Source organism: Corythoichthys intestinalis, chromosome 20 (assembly GCF_030265065.1).
Source record: "Corythoichthys intestinalis isolate RoL2023-P3 chromosome 20, ASM3026506v1, whole genome shotgun sequence".
Classification (NCBI taxonomy): Eukaryota; Metazoa; Chordata; class Actinopteri; order Syngnathiformes; family Syngnathidae; genus Corythoichthys; species Corythoichthys intestinalis.
The window spans coordinates 16,403,536-16,421,415 of NC_080414.1; the positions used below are offsets into that span (position 1 = coordinate 16,403,536).

The 17,880-nt window shown below is 39.9% G+C and overlaps 1 protein-coding gene across 8 annotated transcripts in view; it reads right to left on the reverse strand.

The window, feature by feature from the left end:
- Positions 1-17,880, reverse strand: part of ncoa2 (nuclear receptor coactivator 2) — a 74,564-nt gene that overhangs the window by 37,434 nt on the left and 19,250 nt on the right. For all 8 annotated transcript variants that reach the window (XM_057823728.1, XM_057823724.1, XM_057823731.1 and 5 more), the window contains 4 exons: positions 14,519-14,604; positions 5,460-5,567; positions 5,198-5,370; positions 594-697 (listed from right to left, as the gene is read on the reverse strand). In XM_057823728.1, the coding sequence (XP_057679711.1) occupies positions 594-697; positions 5,198-5,370; positions 5,460-5,548 (366 nt within the window). In that variant the 5' untranslated portion in view covers positions 5,549-5,567; positions 14,519-14,604. The remainder of the gene's footprint in view (positions 1-593; positions 698-5,197; positions 5,371-5,459; positions 5,568-14,518; positions 14,605-17,880) is intronic.

A 17,880-nucleotide genomic window follows, 5' to 3' on the forward strand; every position in this document is an offset into this window, starting at 1 on the left:
TTTTTAGAAGGACTAGTATATTGTATGTCAGGCACCACAGCAGGCATGCATGTATTTCTCACCCATACCCTTCTTCCATCGCATCCTTCTAAATGAACACAATCTATATTTAGCCACCACGAGTCAGTGTGTCGATTCGGTGACGCCGGACCAAGAGAGCTATAAATAACCTGCAACGGGACATATCTAAAGGCCGACGTGAGAGAAAAGTGAAACGAAGAGAGAGCTTGGTGCAATGGAGTGATTCACCGGAGCGGGCTTGTTGCTTTCTTTGCTGTTAATACCTACGCACTTCAGTGCTACTCTGTTGGACAATGGGGGGCTCATTGCAACGCCACCGCCGGTTGATTTAAAGTCAATCTGGGGGCACTCTGAATATATTTAATGCACCTTGGAGGAAAACCTTTGAATGTACAGTAATAAGGAATTCAATTATAGTCGGTTTACAGTGAGGCTTTGTCCATTATGTTCGATGTTACACATGCAGTTTATTTTTACACTAAACAGCCACCATACTGATAAATTTTCCTGCACCAATGTATCCTTTGAAAATACGCAAAATACAGAGTATAGTGTACATTGTAGCTACCTACCTCGAGCATCATGGGTCCCAAGGCATCTTTGTCAATCACGCTTTGGCCCGTGGACGACACATCGGCCTTTTGTACCTCCTCTTCATTGGCGGCGGCCGCTTTTTCTGTAAACACATGGGGAACAACGCTTACAAATTTTTGAGGGATTAAATTCTGTATGAGGTAAATTGTCATTTTATATGTTTGTTCGGGTTTTTTAGGGTTGATGTAAACAGTAAAGCAATGCAAAGTAGTAAGACAAAGTAATGCGACATCAAGTAACGTAAAAAGAGTTGTCCTATATTGTCGGGTAGCCGAAAATATCGGTCAATTGATTTCAACAATGAATACAGTGGTGCAATATAGGCACTTTTTTCATAATTCAGTTGAACTTGTTCTCTGATTTTTCACAGAATATTTATTCGGAATACCTTGAAGTTGTTACATTTATCATTACTACAGCATCCAGTGCACCATCACAGTACAATGTATTGTAATAATATCCACAACTGTGTACAGTGGTACCTCGAAATACGATCGCTTCGACACACGATCTTTTCGACATCCCACGTAAAATGTGACTCATCATTTGTTTCTACAGCCGACGACATGTTCGAAATAAAGACTATTTATGACAGCGCCGCAGTTTCTTTGTTTTCCCGCATGATGGACGCACAGCGGATTTTTCTTGTGAGAGAAATCAACATGGGGTACAAGAATGTTAGTGCAGGTGGAGAAAAAAAAAGTGACACTTGCCATTGAAATGAAGATGGAAATCATAGAAAAATATGAGCGTGTTGTGAGTGTCCGTAAACTGGCTCAATAATATGGCCGTAGAATGTCTAAGATCTCGACGGTCCTCCTATGACCTCCGTTCGCCAGTCTTTATAAGTCAAGGCAGTGCTTCTCAATTATTTTCTTTCGTAAACGTTTCGCCCCCCCTAACTCTCTGCCGCCACTGTAAATAGTACCATTTGTCTCTAAAATTATTATCATTACACCTCAGCAAAACATTGTAATTTATATTAAAGGGAAAAAAGTGATATAAATCAACTTAGAATAAAGTAGAACTTTATTAACATTGTTTTGTCTGTAACAGAAAAGAGTTAAGGCGCATCAATTTGCCTGAATAAAAAAAGTCACATCCAAACTGTAAAAATACATTCTAAGAGTTTCCTTTTTTGACCATTTGATAACTGAAAAATAAAACTTAGTCAAATCAATAATAATGAATTAAAATTAAATGGCAGTGTCATTGGACAGAGGGACAGTTTTTATTATTGCTGCAGGCAGTATCAGCTCCTTTGCTATGGTGTGCGGTTATTTTGCACTGAGCATGCCAACGGTGAAGGCTGGTTTACTGCTGTAACATTGACAAAGAGGGACGACTGCTGGCAATACTCGGCACGTTTTTGCTGAAAAACAGTCAAGCAGGTTATCAATGTGATCGGGATCCAATGTCTTTAAGTGACTTTCCGCTTTGCAGCTGTTGGCTGCAAACATTTGTACGCACAGTAAACAGACTGGTCTTTCCTCGTATCCTACTGTATTCTTTTCTGTGTGCTCTTATTCTGTTCAAAAATACTGCGCACACTGTGAAAATAAGAACTCCACTGCCACCTACTGGGTGGGTGTGCAAGTACACTTTGTTCTCATACGGCATGGCTCTGCGGCCCACTATTTGAGAAGTGCTGCGTTAAGGTAACAATTATCATTATTGTCACATTGCCAAAGAAATCGCCAGCTTCGTCATGTTTTGAATCATTATTTCAGAACTTGCGCAACACAACACGCCGCAGCTGACGCCAACAGAACATGAAAAGTGAAAGTAAAACCTCTATCGCGGTGCCTTCAGATACTCCTCGCAAAACATATCCGCCACATTAGAACCTGATTCGTTACATTATATTCATTATTATGATTTTTATTTATAATTTATTTGTTTTGCTCTGTGTAATTGCTAATTGCAATCGTACCAGAAGTATTTATTAAGAAATCAGCGTAGGTTTTCGGGCTATGGAACGAATTAATGGAATTATAATGTATTCTTATGGGAAAATCCTGCTCGACATACGATCATTTCGACTTACAAACAAGGTCTTGGAACGAATTAACTTCGTATGAAGCAGTACCACTGTATACCGGTTTGATATTGGTATCGGATTTTTGTAGTTGGACAATATCGGCATATTGGTTAAAAAGTTATTATCGGACAACTCTAGTAAACAATAAAATGGTGTCAGCAAAGTCAAACATTTGGTGTGAATAAAGTCGCACAATTAAAAAAATAGATCCAAAAAAAAATTCATAGTCGTAAACAAACAAATCGTAGCATGTAAATAAAGAAGTTGTAAAACATGTAAAATCACTCAATTTTACATCCTGTTGTATGTTGCAAGAAGCTGTGAATAGAATAAAGTCCAAAAATTATGAAGTGCTATAAATGTTTATTATTTGAAATTCGACAATTATAATTGTTAGGAAAAAAAAATGTTTCGCTTGGTTACTAGACGTTGACTTATCCTACCATCAAAAATTTTCAGCTTGAACACTGATAATCTCCCATTTCTTTGTTACTAGTGACATAATCAAAAGTGTTGTTGTTCCCCATCGCCATGTTTTTTTTCCGTCTTAAACAACAATAAGCTATCTTTTTCCGAGGCCCCAAGGAGTGCAGCCTTTTTACAGCTTTCTTCACACTACCGTCGCTTGTCGATTCCAACACTCGCCGCCTTCACTGGCCGAGATACGACCGCGCCGGCGTACACTCGCTGGCTTGTTTACCCATTATGTTTATCCCTCCCGAGAGGGAAGACTTTTTCGCCGGTTCCTCACTGCGTCTGAGGCGCGCTTCTTCTTGTGAGGGGGTGGTGCTGACATTGAGCGATGGCTCCATGTAGCCTGGCCCGGGGGGTGCAGCTGTGCCGCCGTACGGCCCCCCGCTTGAGCTGGAGAGGTCCCGCTGATGCAAACATCATTAAGGCACGAGAGATGAATGTGAGGGTCTGTGCAGCGTTGCGCAAGCTAGCTAAGTAAAACTAACTTAGCCTTCCCGCAAGTTCAATTTACTGCCTGTCACTGATGGTGTATCTTCTTGATCCTCTGTGAAGAGTCCAAATGGATTGCTAAGCCAAACGTCAATGGAACTAAAACATGTTCATTCAGTTACACCCCTCCCAGTTCAAACTAAATTAAGCTCTACATTGCTTTCAATTAGGTTTGATTATTTAATAGGAAAGGCAATTTTATGGCTGATTAAATACAAATGTTGGAATAACAGAACTCTTTAAAATGCTTCAAATGAAAAAATCAAAATGAGCTGCAATGAGCATCTGGGCAATAATTCAGCACCGCTGATTGATGCGCCTGATGTTTTGGCTAGGAACGGTTAAGGGAACGCCAACAAGGGTCCTCTGGATTTTGCACGTTACATGAGGCTGCTTTAAACTGTAATGGCCAACTTCCTGTTCATACACATGTATGAGTCCTCCAGACTCATATATAACGTGTAGTATCCTCCTAATTCCATGTCGTTTGGAGATACTGGTCCATTTTTATGGACTTTGAGGTTATTTTTCTTTTGGATTCACTCCCCAAAAATACATCTTTTAACTTTTTTAAATGGATAATGCCATTTCCATTAGGAAAAAGGGTGTCAGGAAACGGGCTGTGCTCTCAGGACTACTTTCGAGACCAAGATCGGTCTAAAGAACACATTTTGAAGGGCACGGTATCGTCTCAACTACCATATGTCTTGGTGTTGTCTAGATCTTGGACTGATTACTCATGCTTTTCTGTCAAAAACAGCACTGATCTGCTCTTCTTCGACTAGTTAACCCTCTGGACTGATCTTATTCGGGAGACTGTCTCAAGACCACATTTTGAGAGTCCTAGTTGTCGACTCCCAAAAAGTCTTGTCTTGATTATGGACTGACAGAACTCTGGATTTTCTGTCTGTCTCCATGTCTGTGTTCTTGAAAACGATAGAAACACAATTTCTTTTTCCTTGTATGACTTGTGCATATGAAGAAAATCACAAATTGACAACAAAGCTGACTTTGAAGACCTCGACAATCTGCTAAACTTCCACAAGTGTTGTAACTTACTAAGAACAGTCTTAGTAAAGAAATTGGTCTCGAGACCGAATTTTGAGGGTCTTGTCTTGTGCTTGGACTGCCTGAACTCAGGATTTTCTGTCAAGACTAGGACTGATCTGCTATTTTTCCTACTAAGGTTGCCAAGACTGGTCTTTGACTCCACACTGGCTTTGAGACAACATTTTGTGGGTCTTATTCTTGTCCCAGTCTGAACTCCCAAACGTCTTTACTAAGGCCGATTCAGGATTTTATGCCAAGACAAGTAATTCTTTTATGTGATTTTGAGGGAAAACGCAGTTTAAAAAAAAAAAAAAAACAATTTTTGTGTAACTCACATTCCGCCATGCTTGTAAACAACTGCAACCTTGACAACATAAAAGAAATCCAGTATTAAGTCTCTGTCTTGGTGAGTTCTGGTCTTCGACTGGACGCCTATTTTCAAGTACAAACACTACACTACCAGGTTCCCTTTCATGAATTTCATCCCTCAAAATGGTGGCTTTCAGTACAGAACAGGTGTTTGCAAACCTTGCTCCTTGATTTGCCTGATTTGCTTCACAGTCTCCTTTAGGATGGCACATTTGTCGGGCTTAACATTGAAGTTGTCGATGTCGTTGAAGTTGGCGAAGATCAGCTCGGCGAGCTCCTCGATGTACTTGTTCTCGTGCTCGCGGTTGCGTTTCTCGTTGCTCCGCTTCGGACTGCGGAGAATGGGAAAATTTCAATCGTGCGTGTCCCGAAAATGTTTCTTAAAGATGCCACGCTGCATAGAAAGCATGGTCAGCCTTACCTGGGCCCAAGAAGTTCAGCAGAACATTCTTTACGTTTCCGCGACTCTGCCCTGGCAGGGTCGGACGAGTTTTCTCCCACGCCGCTCATCCTCAAAGCATATCAGCCTCTGTTTATTTAAAAAAAAAAAAGTTTAGTGCACAGGGGTCAACCCTGCGGCCCGGGGGCCAGATATAGCCCAGCACAACATTTTGTGTAAACCACAAAAGTAAACTACCTGCTTTGACTGTTTCTCACCATTATAAAATTCTTTACTCCTCAATGAAAGACAAAAACGACTTATTTACCTTTTTTGTTTGTTTTTTAAATTTAAAACAGAATATTTAATTTTTTTTAACTTAAAAATCCGAATAAATGAAAAAGGTTGATTTATTGCTTTCCCCCTTTTATACAAAAAAACAAACAAAAATAAATAAATAAACACAATATTTTCTGTTTTTATCCTTTTAAGAAAATATACATACACTACACTGTTTAAAAGTTTAGGGTCTAAGTGACCCCAAACTTTGCCAGTGTACATAATGAAAAATCCAAAATGATACACCACTGTTCAAAAGTTAGGAGTCGCGTCGATCCCAAACTTTCGAACGGTAGCCTATATATTATATACATATATATTAGGGCTGCAGCTATCGAATATTTTACTAGTCAATTAATCGGTGGACTAGTTAGTTCGAATAATCGAGTAATCGGATAAGGAAAATGAACAATTCAAATACCCGAGCTGAGCCTAAAACACCATTTTAAAAAAAATTTAAAATGAGGATCTACAAGGGGCATTCAAAAAGTAATGCACTCAAGTGCATTGCTCGTACAGGATTTTACCAATCTTGTTTATATTTGGCACAAACATGATAGGACAAACCTTTTTGCGATTGTTATATGTGTTTTTCTTATTTTCAGATTTTTAAAGTTTAAACTAGCTTTCAAAATGGCAGCGCCTCTAGAAGCTCGTCAGAAACAAAGAGCTGTAATCGAATACCTTGTTGCAGATGGAGTAACCCCTCTGAGGATTCACAACCGGCTGGAAAATGCCTACAAATGTCTATAGTACTATAAAAAGATGGGTACAGCGATTTAAAAACAGTACTGAAGACCATGAAGAGGTGGGTAAAGCCAGCATAGCCAATAAGCTCCGTAGTGGTCGCCCATCCACCTCTGTCAATCCTGACAGCAAAACTTATGCTGATGAGTTACTTTAAGCTTTAAAAATCTGAAAATAAGAAAAACCCATATAACAATCGCAAAAAGGTGTGTGCTATCATGTTTGTGCCAAATATAAACAAGATTGGTAAAATCCTGTACGAGCAATGCACTTGAGTGCATTTCTTTTTGAATGCCCCTCGTATGTACAACAAAAGAACAGTTGGCTAACTTACAGAGAAAAAGTCCGCTAGCTTAAATGCTATAAAATGCAAAAGTTTTTTTTTTTTTTTAATGCTCTTAACAAATGGTCAGGACACATATTCCGACAAAAAAGGTTAGATATACCTATAAACTAAACCATGAATGCATTAAAAAACACTAGCTTAAACAAAAACTTGGCTAATGGTGGTCTTAACAAGGAGCAGCCGGTTTCAGCCATGAGAATTGAGTTATATCATATTCATTGTTGCCACCCAAATCAATAAAACTACATGCAAACAGTTTAAAAATAAACCAATACAACGCCACTTTAATTAAACGAATACTCGAAGCAACAAAATTTAATTTGAATATTTTTTTTCTAATAGCATACTCGAGTTAATCGATTAATCGTTGCAGCACTAATATATATAAAATTGATCCAAAAATTTCCGGTCAACAAAGTCTCAACAATTCATTCACTAGCAAATTGTCCAATCATTTGTTAATTCATTAGTTCGTTAAATCAATTAGTTCATTAATTGGCAGACAATAACCCTCTGAATTAAACCATAACAACTAGGGATGTCCCGATTGCTTATTTTTGCACCAGAATCAGAGTCACCCGATTTTGAAAATCTGCCGAGCCGATACCGAAAAAAAGTTTTTTCTGCCCTATATACACATTGATCCAAACAAATTTGTATCCTTTCCACTACACGAAATGCCTACTTTGCACACATTGCAAGTCATCTCCCCGTTCGATGGTTAAATATTTCCACACTACAGATATTACCACTTCAGCAGCTACACATTAAGTTCCCGCGGTAGCTTCCAGAACATTCTCCTATTGGGGTTGTTTACAGTAACTTTCTCTTCCACTTTTTCCAGGAGTGTTGTGGAGTATAAAACATATACTGTATGGCGGAAAACACTCAGGTGACTTGAAGTTCCGCTCCGAGACCCCCAGTTTGGCCAAATTTCAAAATTGCCCAATATGTACGTGTGATACATTGGAAAGCTTAAAATCTCAATTTTCTAGGGTGAAGAAAAATTTTGAACAGGAGGGCATTAAAAAAAAACCCAGCAAAACCCTAACTATAGGCGAGAGCACACGGGAGCAGAATTAAAGACACCACGATTTTAACGAGATATTATCGCGTACATATCATGTTTCGATTCAAAAACTATGTAGCATGTATCACCGAGTGCCAAGACACAGCTATGAATGGCCACAGCCGGATTTTTTTTTTTTTTTTTAATTTTATGGTTGAAACATGGTGATATAACAAGGGTCGCGATGCAGAAATCGCAGACAACAACCAGTGGTTGAGATTTTCTTTTTCATATAGTTACCCTTCTTAACGTTTTTTAAAATTTTTTTGTTTGGATCGATTATTTATCATCTAACATATCGGGGGAAATGCGACAGTAACAAAAACAAAAAAAATACAATTAAGCGATAGTTATGAGGTAGATATCCGTGACTTTTTTACAGACACCAAATTTTTCATTGTGACGTAATTTGTTTAAAAGTTTAAAATATGCGAGTGAATAATTTTTTAACGTCGTTTTTAAAAAAAAACTAAATATTAGACATCAATTAATGATTCTAAGCTAAAAATGACATTTCGAATAATAAATACCATTACTTACCTTTTTTGTATGGCAAGGTTGAAACAAAATGCGGTTGCGCTACGTCTGTAAACAGGGGTTTCCAGGGTGAAACGGACTACTTAAAAATAGTTCGGAGGCTTAGTGCGCCATGAATCTGCTATGGCAGCATATAGACATATTGTTCTATTAAACACAAATGGTCTTTGGGCTTAAAATACAGCAGTTTATTTTAAAGAGGGGTGCCAGATCAGAAACTGCTTTTTCAGTCTTGTCTGTGTTTTCCGCCATATATTTTTATTTCTTTTGGCAATGCCATTGTATGTTTTATTTTGTTACCATTTTAGAAAAAAAAAAACAAAACAAAAAAACACGATCCTTTTCACTCGATTCTGATCCTCTTAAAAATGGCGCGATCAGCCCGATTTCCCATCACGTGATCGGGTCGGGACATCTCTAATAACAACAATGTGGCCTGCAACAAAGGGGAGTTTGACACTCCTGTTTCAGCTTGACTTATCAGCATTCCATATTAGTAATAGCAAATTCAACTTCTCCCTTTCACTAGCCGTCAATGGCAGCCAGTGAGTGCATCCAGAAATCTACTCCGACCAACGCACAGTCTAAATGTCAGAAGAACAACCTCCCGACCCTCCTTGGGGGCAGAAAGGAAGGCTTTCCCAAACACACGTGCATTGTGATCCGCTCCAGCCATGAAAACATGACAAGCGCACACGCCCGCTTGACTGCCGACTCCTCCTTTATTACATAAGTCGGGACAGGCAGAATAGCAGCAGCACAATATAGTGCTTCGGAGGGAGGGAAAAAAATGCTTCTGGCCTGGAATGACCTACTTTGGAGGCAGGAGAAGGTGATTTGACACTCAAGAGGGGCACCGTGCTGATGATAAATAACTTCAATGGCACGGTCAGTTTGTTCGTATTGGAATCTCTTTTCCAGCAGCAGAGGTGAGAGCAGATATCAGGTTGTTAAACTCTCTTAATAGCTTAAGTGGCACAAGTTATCCCTATTGGCCGCCCAAGTCACCAAGGGAATTCGGGCGCTGATTGGCTACGCTGCGTCCCGCGGGGGCCGGATTTGATTGGGTGCTTCGTCGTCTCTCCTTGACATGGCAGTAACGGCGGGTCACTGTATGTTTGAGACCAATACCAGAGTGAATCCCAAGTACGAGGCACGTCTCAATGACAAGGCGGCTAGACAGTCAACACGGGGTCTGCTAGTACTAGAAACCTAGGCAACTGGTGTCCCAGGCATTCCGAATTTGAACATCTCTCGACTTTGAAAAGCAGGACGTGACGGCAGGTGCGTGACATTGCTTACGCCGTATCTGATGCATCACCAGAGACCGATGCTCCAGGACACAGCCGGAGCCGTCCTGTCTGGCCGATGTGGAGACGACAAGGAGCGAGACGGGTAGTTTGAATTTCAGCTGAGACATTTTGATTAGCCTTTCCAACACGAGGATGCAGATGGACATTTGGAAAAACTTCTAGCTGAAGAAGCATGGAAAATGAGCTTATCAACAATTTGGGTCGGAACAAAAAATGAAAACATATCACAAAGTACTGAAACAGTACTGTACCCGCTATTTTTTTTCTCTTCCTTTGAACCCTAGGGCTTTAAGAATGAAGCAGCTAATTTATGGATTTTTACGGGCTAATGCCTCCTTGTTTCATTCATTATTTTTGCTCAGCAGCCTGGAGCGTCATGGTGATGTAACTTTATGCGCGTTCAGAGTCGCTATCTATTAGCGCGAAAGCTCCATTAGCCAACAACATGCATATGTTTGGGGGGTATTGTTCAAAGTACCTTTAGCTTTATTGGTCGGCTAGCATTCCTCATGCTATGTTTGTGAGAAGGACAGTTATTTACAGGTAGGCCTACAGGCTGGCTTGTTGCCACTATAGAAGAACCATTTGAAGTTAGCTATGAGTGGTTCAACAGATTTAAAACAAACAAACAAACAAACAAACAAAAATGATTTCCAGTTTGCTCCAACAAAGCAGTTCTGCTAGCAAAGTTATTTTAAAAAACAAAACTGGCTAACGTTAGCAATGAGTAGTTTGGCATATTTAAAAAGAACAGACATCGACAGTGTGCTACGACCAAGCTTTGAGTTCATCAAGCATTATGGGGATTTTGCAAGCCAACAGGTCAAGATAGTGGCTTTTACATTTATTTTTTTTCATAATTGTAACGACCGAGCTTTAAAAGTAAAATGCCTTAGTGGTTTCAGACTGGCTGTGAACACACTAGTGCAGTGTTTTTCAACAACTGTGTAGCGACACACTACTGTGCTGTGGAAAATCCTCCGCTTTCACCTAAATTATGTTCAAATTGTTTTTGGAAAATGAACCCGCAAATGTGCCGTTGCTGAGTGTCTGTGCTGTTCAATGGTCGGTAATCATGCAATACTCTTCCATATCAGTAGGTGTCAATAGGTAGCTAATTACAGTGGTACCTCTACATACGAAGTTCATTTGTTCCAGGAACTTGTAAATCGAAATTGTTTTCCCCCAAGAATATGTTATAATTCGATTAATTAGTTCCACAGCCCGAAAACCTACACTAAATCCTTAATAAATACTGCTGGTACTATTGGAAATAGCAATTATACAGATCAAAACAAATAAATTATAAATCCAAATCAGAATAATAATATAAAAATAATAAAACTTGTAATAATGTAAAATTGGGTTCTAATGTGGCGGAGGTGTTTTGCGTGGTGTAACTGAAAGCACGGCGTGGCTGATGACAGAGTGAGAGAGAGTGCATTAGGGTTTTTACTTTCACTTTTCATGTTCTGTTGTTGGGCGTCAGCTAGGAGTGGGAACCTCTTGGTACCTCACGATACGATACAAAGCTTACGATAACGATGATCTCACGATATTTCGATGCAACGATTATCGATACATTGGTCAGGAAATCAACCTAAGATATTCTACAAAACGACTAATACACAGAAAAGCAAGCTTCTGTTGTGAATTAGAATGAGTTTACAACTAGTAGACGTCCAATCCATTTGAACTGGGAGGGTGGCAGCGAATGAACATTCATCTGCCATCCCTCCCACTTCAAACGGATTGAACGTCTATGGCCATCAGTGGCAGCAAATGCTAAGCAACAAGGTAATTTTGGGGCATTTCAGATCATTACCTTATTGATTTTCAGTCACTTGCTGAAATTCCTGTTGATTTTGGGGCATTTCATGAGTAACTTCCTGTTGATTTTGGGTTACAGAACAGGAAGTGGCCCGGGAATCAACCCAAACGAAACCCAAATGAATAGGCAGTGACTCAAACTCAACAGGAAGCGACTTGAAAATGCACTAAAATGAACAGAAATTGACCATTTAATGGCCTGAAAATCAGAAAGTGTGACTGTGAATGCTCTGGTTTCGAATGAATGAACGTTTGTTCGACCGTCCCAATCTAAATGGATTGGGCATCGAGCGCCATCAATGGCAGCCACATACCGGTAGTTAACTAAGACACTATTAAAGTGGAAGATTTTGATAGGAACTTGTTGGGTCCTTTTTTTTTTTCCCCCCTAACATTGACACCTTTTTAAAACTATATCTCGATTCTTGGCAGTAGCATATCGATAACCTTTTGGGATACAAAGTATCCCGATACATCACTATTTCGATATTTTGTCACACCCCTAGCATCAGCCGCGACGGACAGTAGGCGTGTTGTCTTGCACAGGTTCTGAAATGAATAAAAACCTGACGAAGCTGGCGATTTCTTTGGTGATGGTACAACAATAATAGTTGTCACATTAACTTATAAAGAATGGCAAACGGAGGTTGGAGGAGGACTGTCGAGATAGTAGACATTCTACGGCCGTATTGTCGAGCCAGTTCACGGACACGCACACCACATTCATATTCATTTCAATGGTAAGTGTCACCTTTTCCATTTGTTTAACCACCTGCACTAACATTCTTGGCTTAAGGCAGTACTTCTCAAATAGTGGGGTGTGCCCCCCTGGGGGGGCGCAGAGCGATGCCAGGGAACATGTTTTTTTTTTTTTTTTTTTTTTTTTGCTGTGGTACTGGAATAAAGTGTACTTGCACATCCACTCAGTGGGTGGCAGTGTTTTTTCAGAGTGCACGCAGTATTTCTGAACCAAGGAAGAGCACTCAGCACACACAGAAAACAGATATGAAGAGCAGTGTGCCCACTGTGCCGCCGCCGTTTTCGAAAGCCGTTTTCTGACCGGACTCACTCACGCAGCGACCCACTGTCTTGTCCGGTTCTCACGTCGCCGCCCAAGAAGTGCCATTTTCGGCTTGGGATCGTCACGACGACTGCCCTCACCTACGGTTCTACCTCGGCCGCCGAGAATGCGCTTTTTTCGTGCCGTTTGCCTTTGAGCTTCGACTTTTAATACAGTGGGTGATGAGGAAAGACCACTGTTAACTGTGTCTAAAAATAATTATGGCGGACAGCCAGAAGCCAAATCAATTAAGACGCCACTTAAAGACATTAGACCCCAGTCTCATTGATAAGCCGCTTGATTGTTTTTCAGCGAAAACGTGCCGAATATTGCCAAAAATCGTCCCGCTTTGTCAGTGTTATATCAGTAAACCAGTGAGCATTGTTAGCATGCTCATTGCAAATAACTCCACACCATTGCAAAGGAAGTAATACTGTGAGCAGCAAAAATAAAAAGTGTCCTTCTGTCCAAGGACACTCTTTTTTTCTTTTATTCAGTTTTGTTTTTTTGGTCAAATTTTTTGGCATATTGTCCTCATGAGTGAATGTTTGTAAACAATTTTAATTGGTTATTATTTACTTATTTTATTACATTTTATTTTTCTGTATCAAATGGACAAAAATGTACCTTGAGTGTATTCTTTTTTTTTTTTAAATTCAGGCAAACTGATGCGCGTCAAGTCTTCTCTGTTACAAACAAAACAATGTTAATAAAGTTATACTTTATTATAAGTGGATCTATGTTACTTTTTTTCTTTATTAGAAAAAAAGGACATAATGTTAGTCAGATGCGTATTTATAACAGTCATTTTATAGACAAATGATACTATTTACAGTGCCGCAGAGAGACATTTACGTCTTCCTTGGGGGGGCGTAACAGAAAATAATTGAGAAGCACTGGCTTAAGGTTATCATACTGCCAGAATGTCATACTGGCTCATGCCTACTCCAATGTAAATATGAGTTTTTGAAAAAACGGGACAAACAAATGCAAGATGACTACATGTAATCCGTCAATCCCGTGAGGGAAAAAGCTGGGGAGCTAAAACAGGCCATTTCATCAGGCTAATTCTGGGAGAAAATGCTGCGGTAAGCCCAGCGGACTCTCGTCTTCTAGCTTTGCATCCAAATATTTGTATGGTGTGAAAAAAAAGAGGTGCCAGGAGCCAAAAATCACAGAATTTATGTCAGAGGAAGGGAAGTTGAGGGGGTCGGTAGTAAAATCTACTTCAGGGAAACTCACAAACTCTCCATTGCTGACAGCTGCTGTTACTGCTTACTCATTAGTTGCCCGGTTCGAAGAGAGGTCTGGGAATCAGGATGAAAAACTTGTGTAAAATAAGTCTTCCTCTTTTCAACCCAAAAATTTGGTTAGGGAGATTTTAGTAACCAATTTTCTGCGAAAGACATTGCGAACTCAATCTTGCACAATACAATAAATGTGAAGCGAGAGGCAAGAGGAGAAGAAGCACTAAGCAGGAAGCCTGTAGTCTAATCTGATAATACAAGAAGGCTTTATTACCCTTATAAAGCATCTTTTTTTAAATTTAAAAAGTCAAAGTTAGGGATGTTCCGATCATGTATTTCTGCATTAGAGTCAGAGTCACCTGATTTAGACGTCTGTTGCCGTCAGTGGCGGCCAATGAGTTAATCAGTAAATCAATACATTTTTCAAAAGCTGATCTTTTTTACACGAGTCCGATGTTCTGAAAATGAGATTGGATTAGGGACATCCCTAGTCAAGTTAATCTTGAATGACTTGATTGCTTACCTTCACGTGTTTTTTGTTTGTTTGTTTTTAAAAAAAAATATTTTGTCACAGTATTGGGCACAAAAACCTCCGCCCCGCCACTCCCATCACCTTGGTTTTAGTGCGCAGACTCCCTCAGGCCATCGCTGCAAGACGGCAACATCAGGAAAGCTCTAATCATCGTCCACTTCTGCACTCTGAAAGTCAAGAGACATAATGATGAGTCGGCAAATCTGGAAAATGAAAACAGTCTGTTTTGCTCTGTGAAAAATCCAGATTCACAAAAGTAATCTTGGAGCGGTATTGGCGAATGCTTATAGTAGGAGTGGGAACCTCTGGGTACCTCACGATACGATATGTTTCAACAATTATCGATACATGGGTCAGGAAATGGTTCTACAATATTCTACAAAACAAGTAATAAACCAAAACAAGCTATTTTCATCATTCTGCTGTAAATTCGACCTCTATGGTCGTCAGCTGCAGCCAATGCCAGGCAGTGAGTTTATTTTGCGCCATTTCAGATAATTTCCTGTTGAATTTCAGTTACTTTCTGTTCATTGTAGGGCATTTACGGGTCACTTCCTCTTCATTTTGGAATACTGAACAGGAGGTGAGTCAAAATCAACTGGAAGTAACCTGTAACTGCCCTAAAATAAACAGGAAGTGACCTGTCAATTCCCACAAAAGACTGGATGTGAATGCTCTAGTGTCATTGCAATTGACGGTGCTAGACGTCCAGTCCAGTCTAGGCATGTACGATAACTGGTTTCAAGGTATACCGGCGTAGTATGAAAATGTCACTGTTTCAAAACGGCATAAATTTTCCATCATACCGTCCCAATGGTATTAGCCATTTTTTATGAACCATCAATGTATGGAGAAATCCCTCGATTGCAGCTGCAAGACTCAAACCCCCCCCCCCCCCCCCCAAGCCCCAATTGTTGCTGAGTGTCAGTGAGTCAGCTGTGCTACACGATGGCTGGAGGGGATGAAATTCCTGAACTACTTTCCCCATCGAGGAAAATGAAATCGCTGGTATGGGAATACTTTGGCAACATAAAAGTTACAGACGGCAGCGGCTTAGAGAGGAGGGCCAGCTGACATGTAAAACATGTTTGCGGCGGGTAGCTGTTGAGGAGGCAATACCTCCAATATGATTTCGCATTTATACAAAATTAAAGGTTAGTAAACACTATCATGAACGTTTTCCACCAGCTACGAGAGTTAACTCCAGCGTGTTTAGTGTGTCTAGCAGTGGTAAAACATGTGTTTTTGTTCTCTCAGGCAACTGTCTGCGTTGAGAAAGACTGTGTGTATAATGTAAACATGATAAATGGCATACACACGTGCTTTTTATGGAAAATTCAATTATTTTTGCTCTGATAATAATAATGTTAACTGTGGCTGTGGGTTTACGCTTACCTAAAGGACTGCATTCATTCTAATTTTATTAAATTTTTAAAAATTATTATTAATTTAACTTAACATTATACTTATGTTCCAAATATGCCAATATGTTTTGAAAAATAAAAATCCTGTGCAATGGAAAAAACTTTTTTTCTTTTTTCTTTTTTAATTACCGTAATTTCCCGAATATAAGGCGCACCCGTGTATAACGTGCACCCCAAATTTACTTGTAAAATCTAGGGAAAATTATTGTACCCGTGTATAACGCGCACCCTAATTTTAGCACCAATAAATAGAAGAATACAAGAAAACAGAGCTCGCGTACAGATACATAAATGTCATTTTACTGACTGGTGAAACACAGCACAAGCATAGCACATTGGTAGTTTAAAACATTACCATAAACTGAGAATATGTACGGTCATAATATGATTTGACAACTTCAACTCACCAGAATCCAGGCGAAAACAAAACAGATGTGACTTTTCTTTAAAGGCTGCTGTATAACTTGCTCGTTTCATCATGATGACTAAATGTTTCTTCCATGGATTGATACGGTAAAATAAAAGTCGTGATTTAGGTCGGAAATGAGATGAGTGCATCGCTGTTGACTAGAATGTAACAATAGGAACGATTGTTATTTGGATTTAAGTTTCCCGAGGGAGAGAGATAGTTGACGGACACAGAAAGTCTGTGTTGTGTTACGGTCCCAGTTGTGGAACTGCAATAAACGTTCACTCAAATGAGTTCAAGAAACTAAATTCTGTGCTTTATGAACAGTGAAAAAAGCAGAATTTAACACAGACGAAATCCTTCGACCAATCAGAGTGAAGTATTACCGTGTAGCGAGTTTTAACAGAATTCACCGGCGCAACTTATGTTGGCACTTTGTATAGTTCCTGGGGAGTAGGTATTTTGTTGAGGGAACAGCCGGAAAGATAGTTATATTCCGCGGGTTGCATGTGAGACAGACATTGCTACCGTATTTTGTTGCAGCCTAAATATCAATAAAGCAACGCGGATTAGCTCCATTGTTTGATACTCCGCCTCCTTCCCTAGCTCGCCACGACAGAAACAAAATGGTGACGTCACGTACCGTAATGGTTGGCAACGGATCGCTGCATACGTTTCTTGAACACAACATGGCCGTGTCAATAAAAAAAAAAAAAAAAAAATCGGTCTTATATATATATATATATATATATATATATATATATTTTTTTTTTTTTTGTCGCCATCCCTGTACCCGTTTATAATGCGCACCATGATTTGGGGAGTTGATTTTGGGGGAAAAAAGTGCGCGTTATATTCGGGAAATTACGGTAACCCAGATATCTCAAAGTAACACATTTTAGAGCTGTAATTGCAATACCGCGATACTGTGAAACCGAGATATTTTTGCCTAAAGTTATCGTACCGTTATCAGAATCTCATACCAGCACATGCCTAGTCCAGCCATTCCTGCATAGTCCAGCCTAGTCCTGCCATTGACAGTCAGTGAGCTAACATAGACGCTATTCTCATGGTTGGTTCCTTTGTTTTTTAAGTGATGTATCCAATTTCTTGGTGGAGGCATATCGATAACCTTTTGAGCCACAAAGTATTACGGTATATCAACTTTTCGATATTTTGTCACACCCCTAGTTTATAGTGTAAGACAGTGGTCTCCACACTATTCCACATAGGGCGCAGGATTTCATTCCAACAAAACAAGACAACACCTATTCACCAATCTGGTGTTTTACAAGTCTAATCAGTTGATTGGAGTCAGGTGCTGCTTGTTTTAGCAGAAACTTCAATGGTTAAACTGTCGGGACTCGATCGGTTGGAACAAAAACCAGGACCCACATCGGCCCTTGAGGACCGGTTTGGAGACCCCTGGTGTGAGAGATCGAGTCAAGGGGCTACTGCAGCAACGTGGAGACTAGGGCGCACAAGAGCTCTACGTTTTCACAGCTGTCTCTGTGTTTTTGTAGCGCGTAAGCGTCAAAGTGTCTGTAGGGCCTTTTCATCTCCCGGGAGGGCTTGAAAATGACGTCGTGTGTGCTTTTCTAATCACGGCA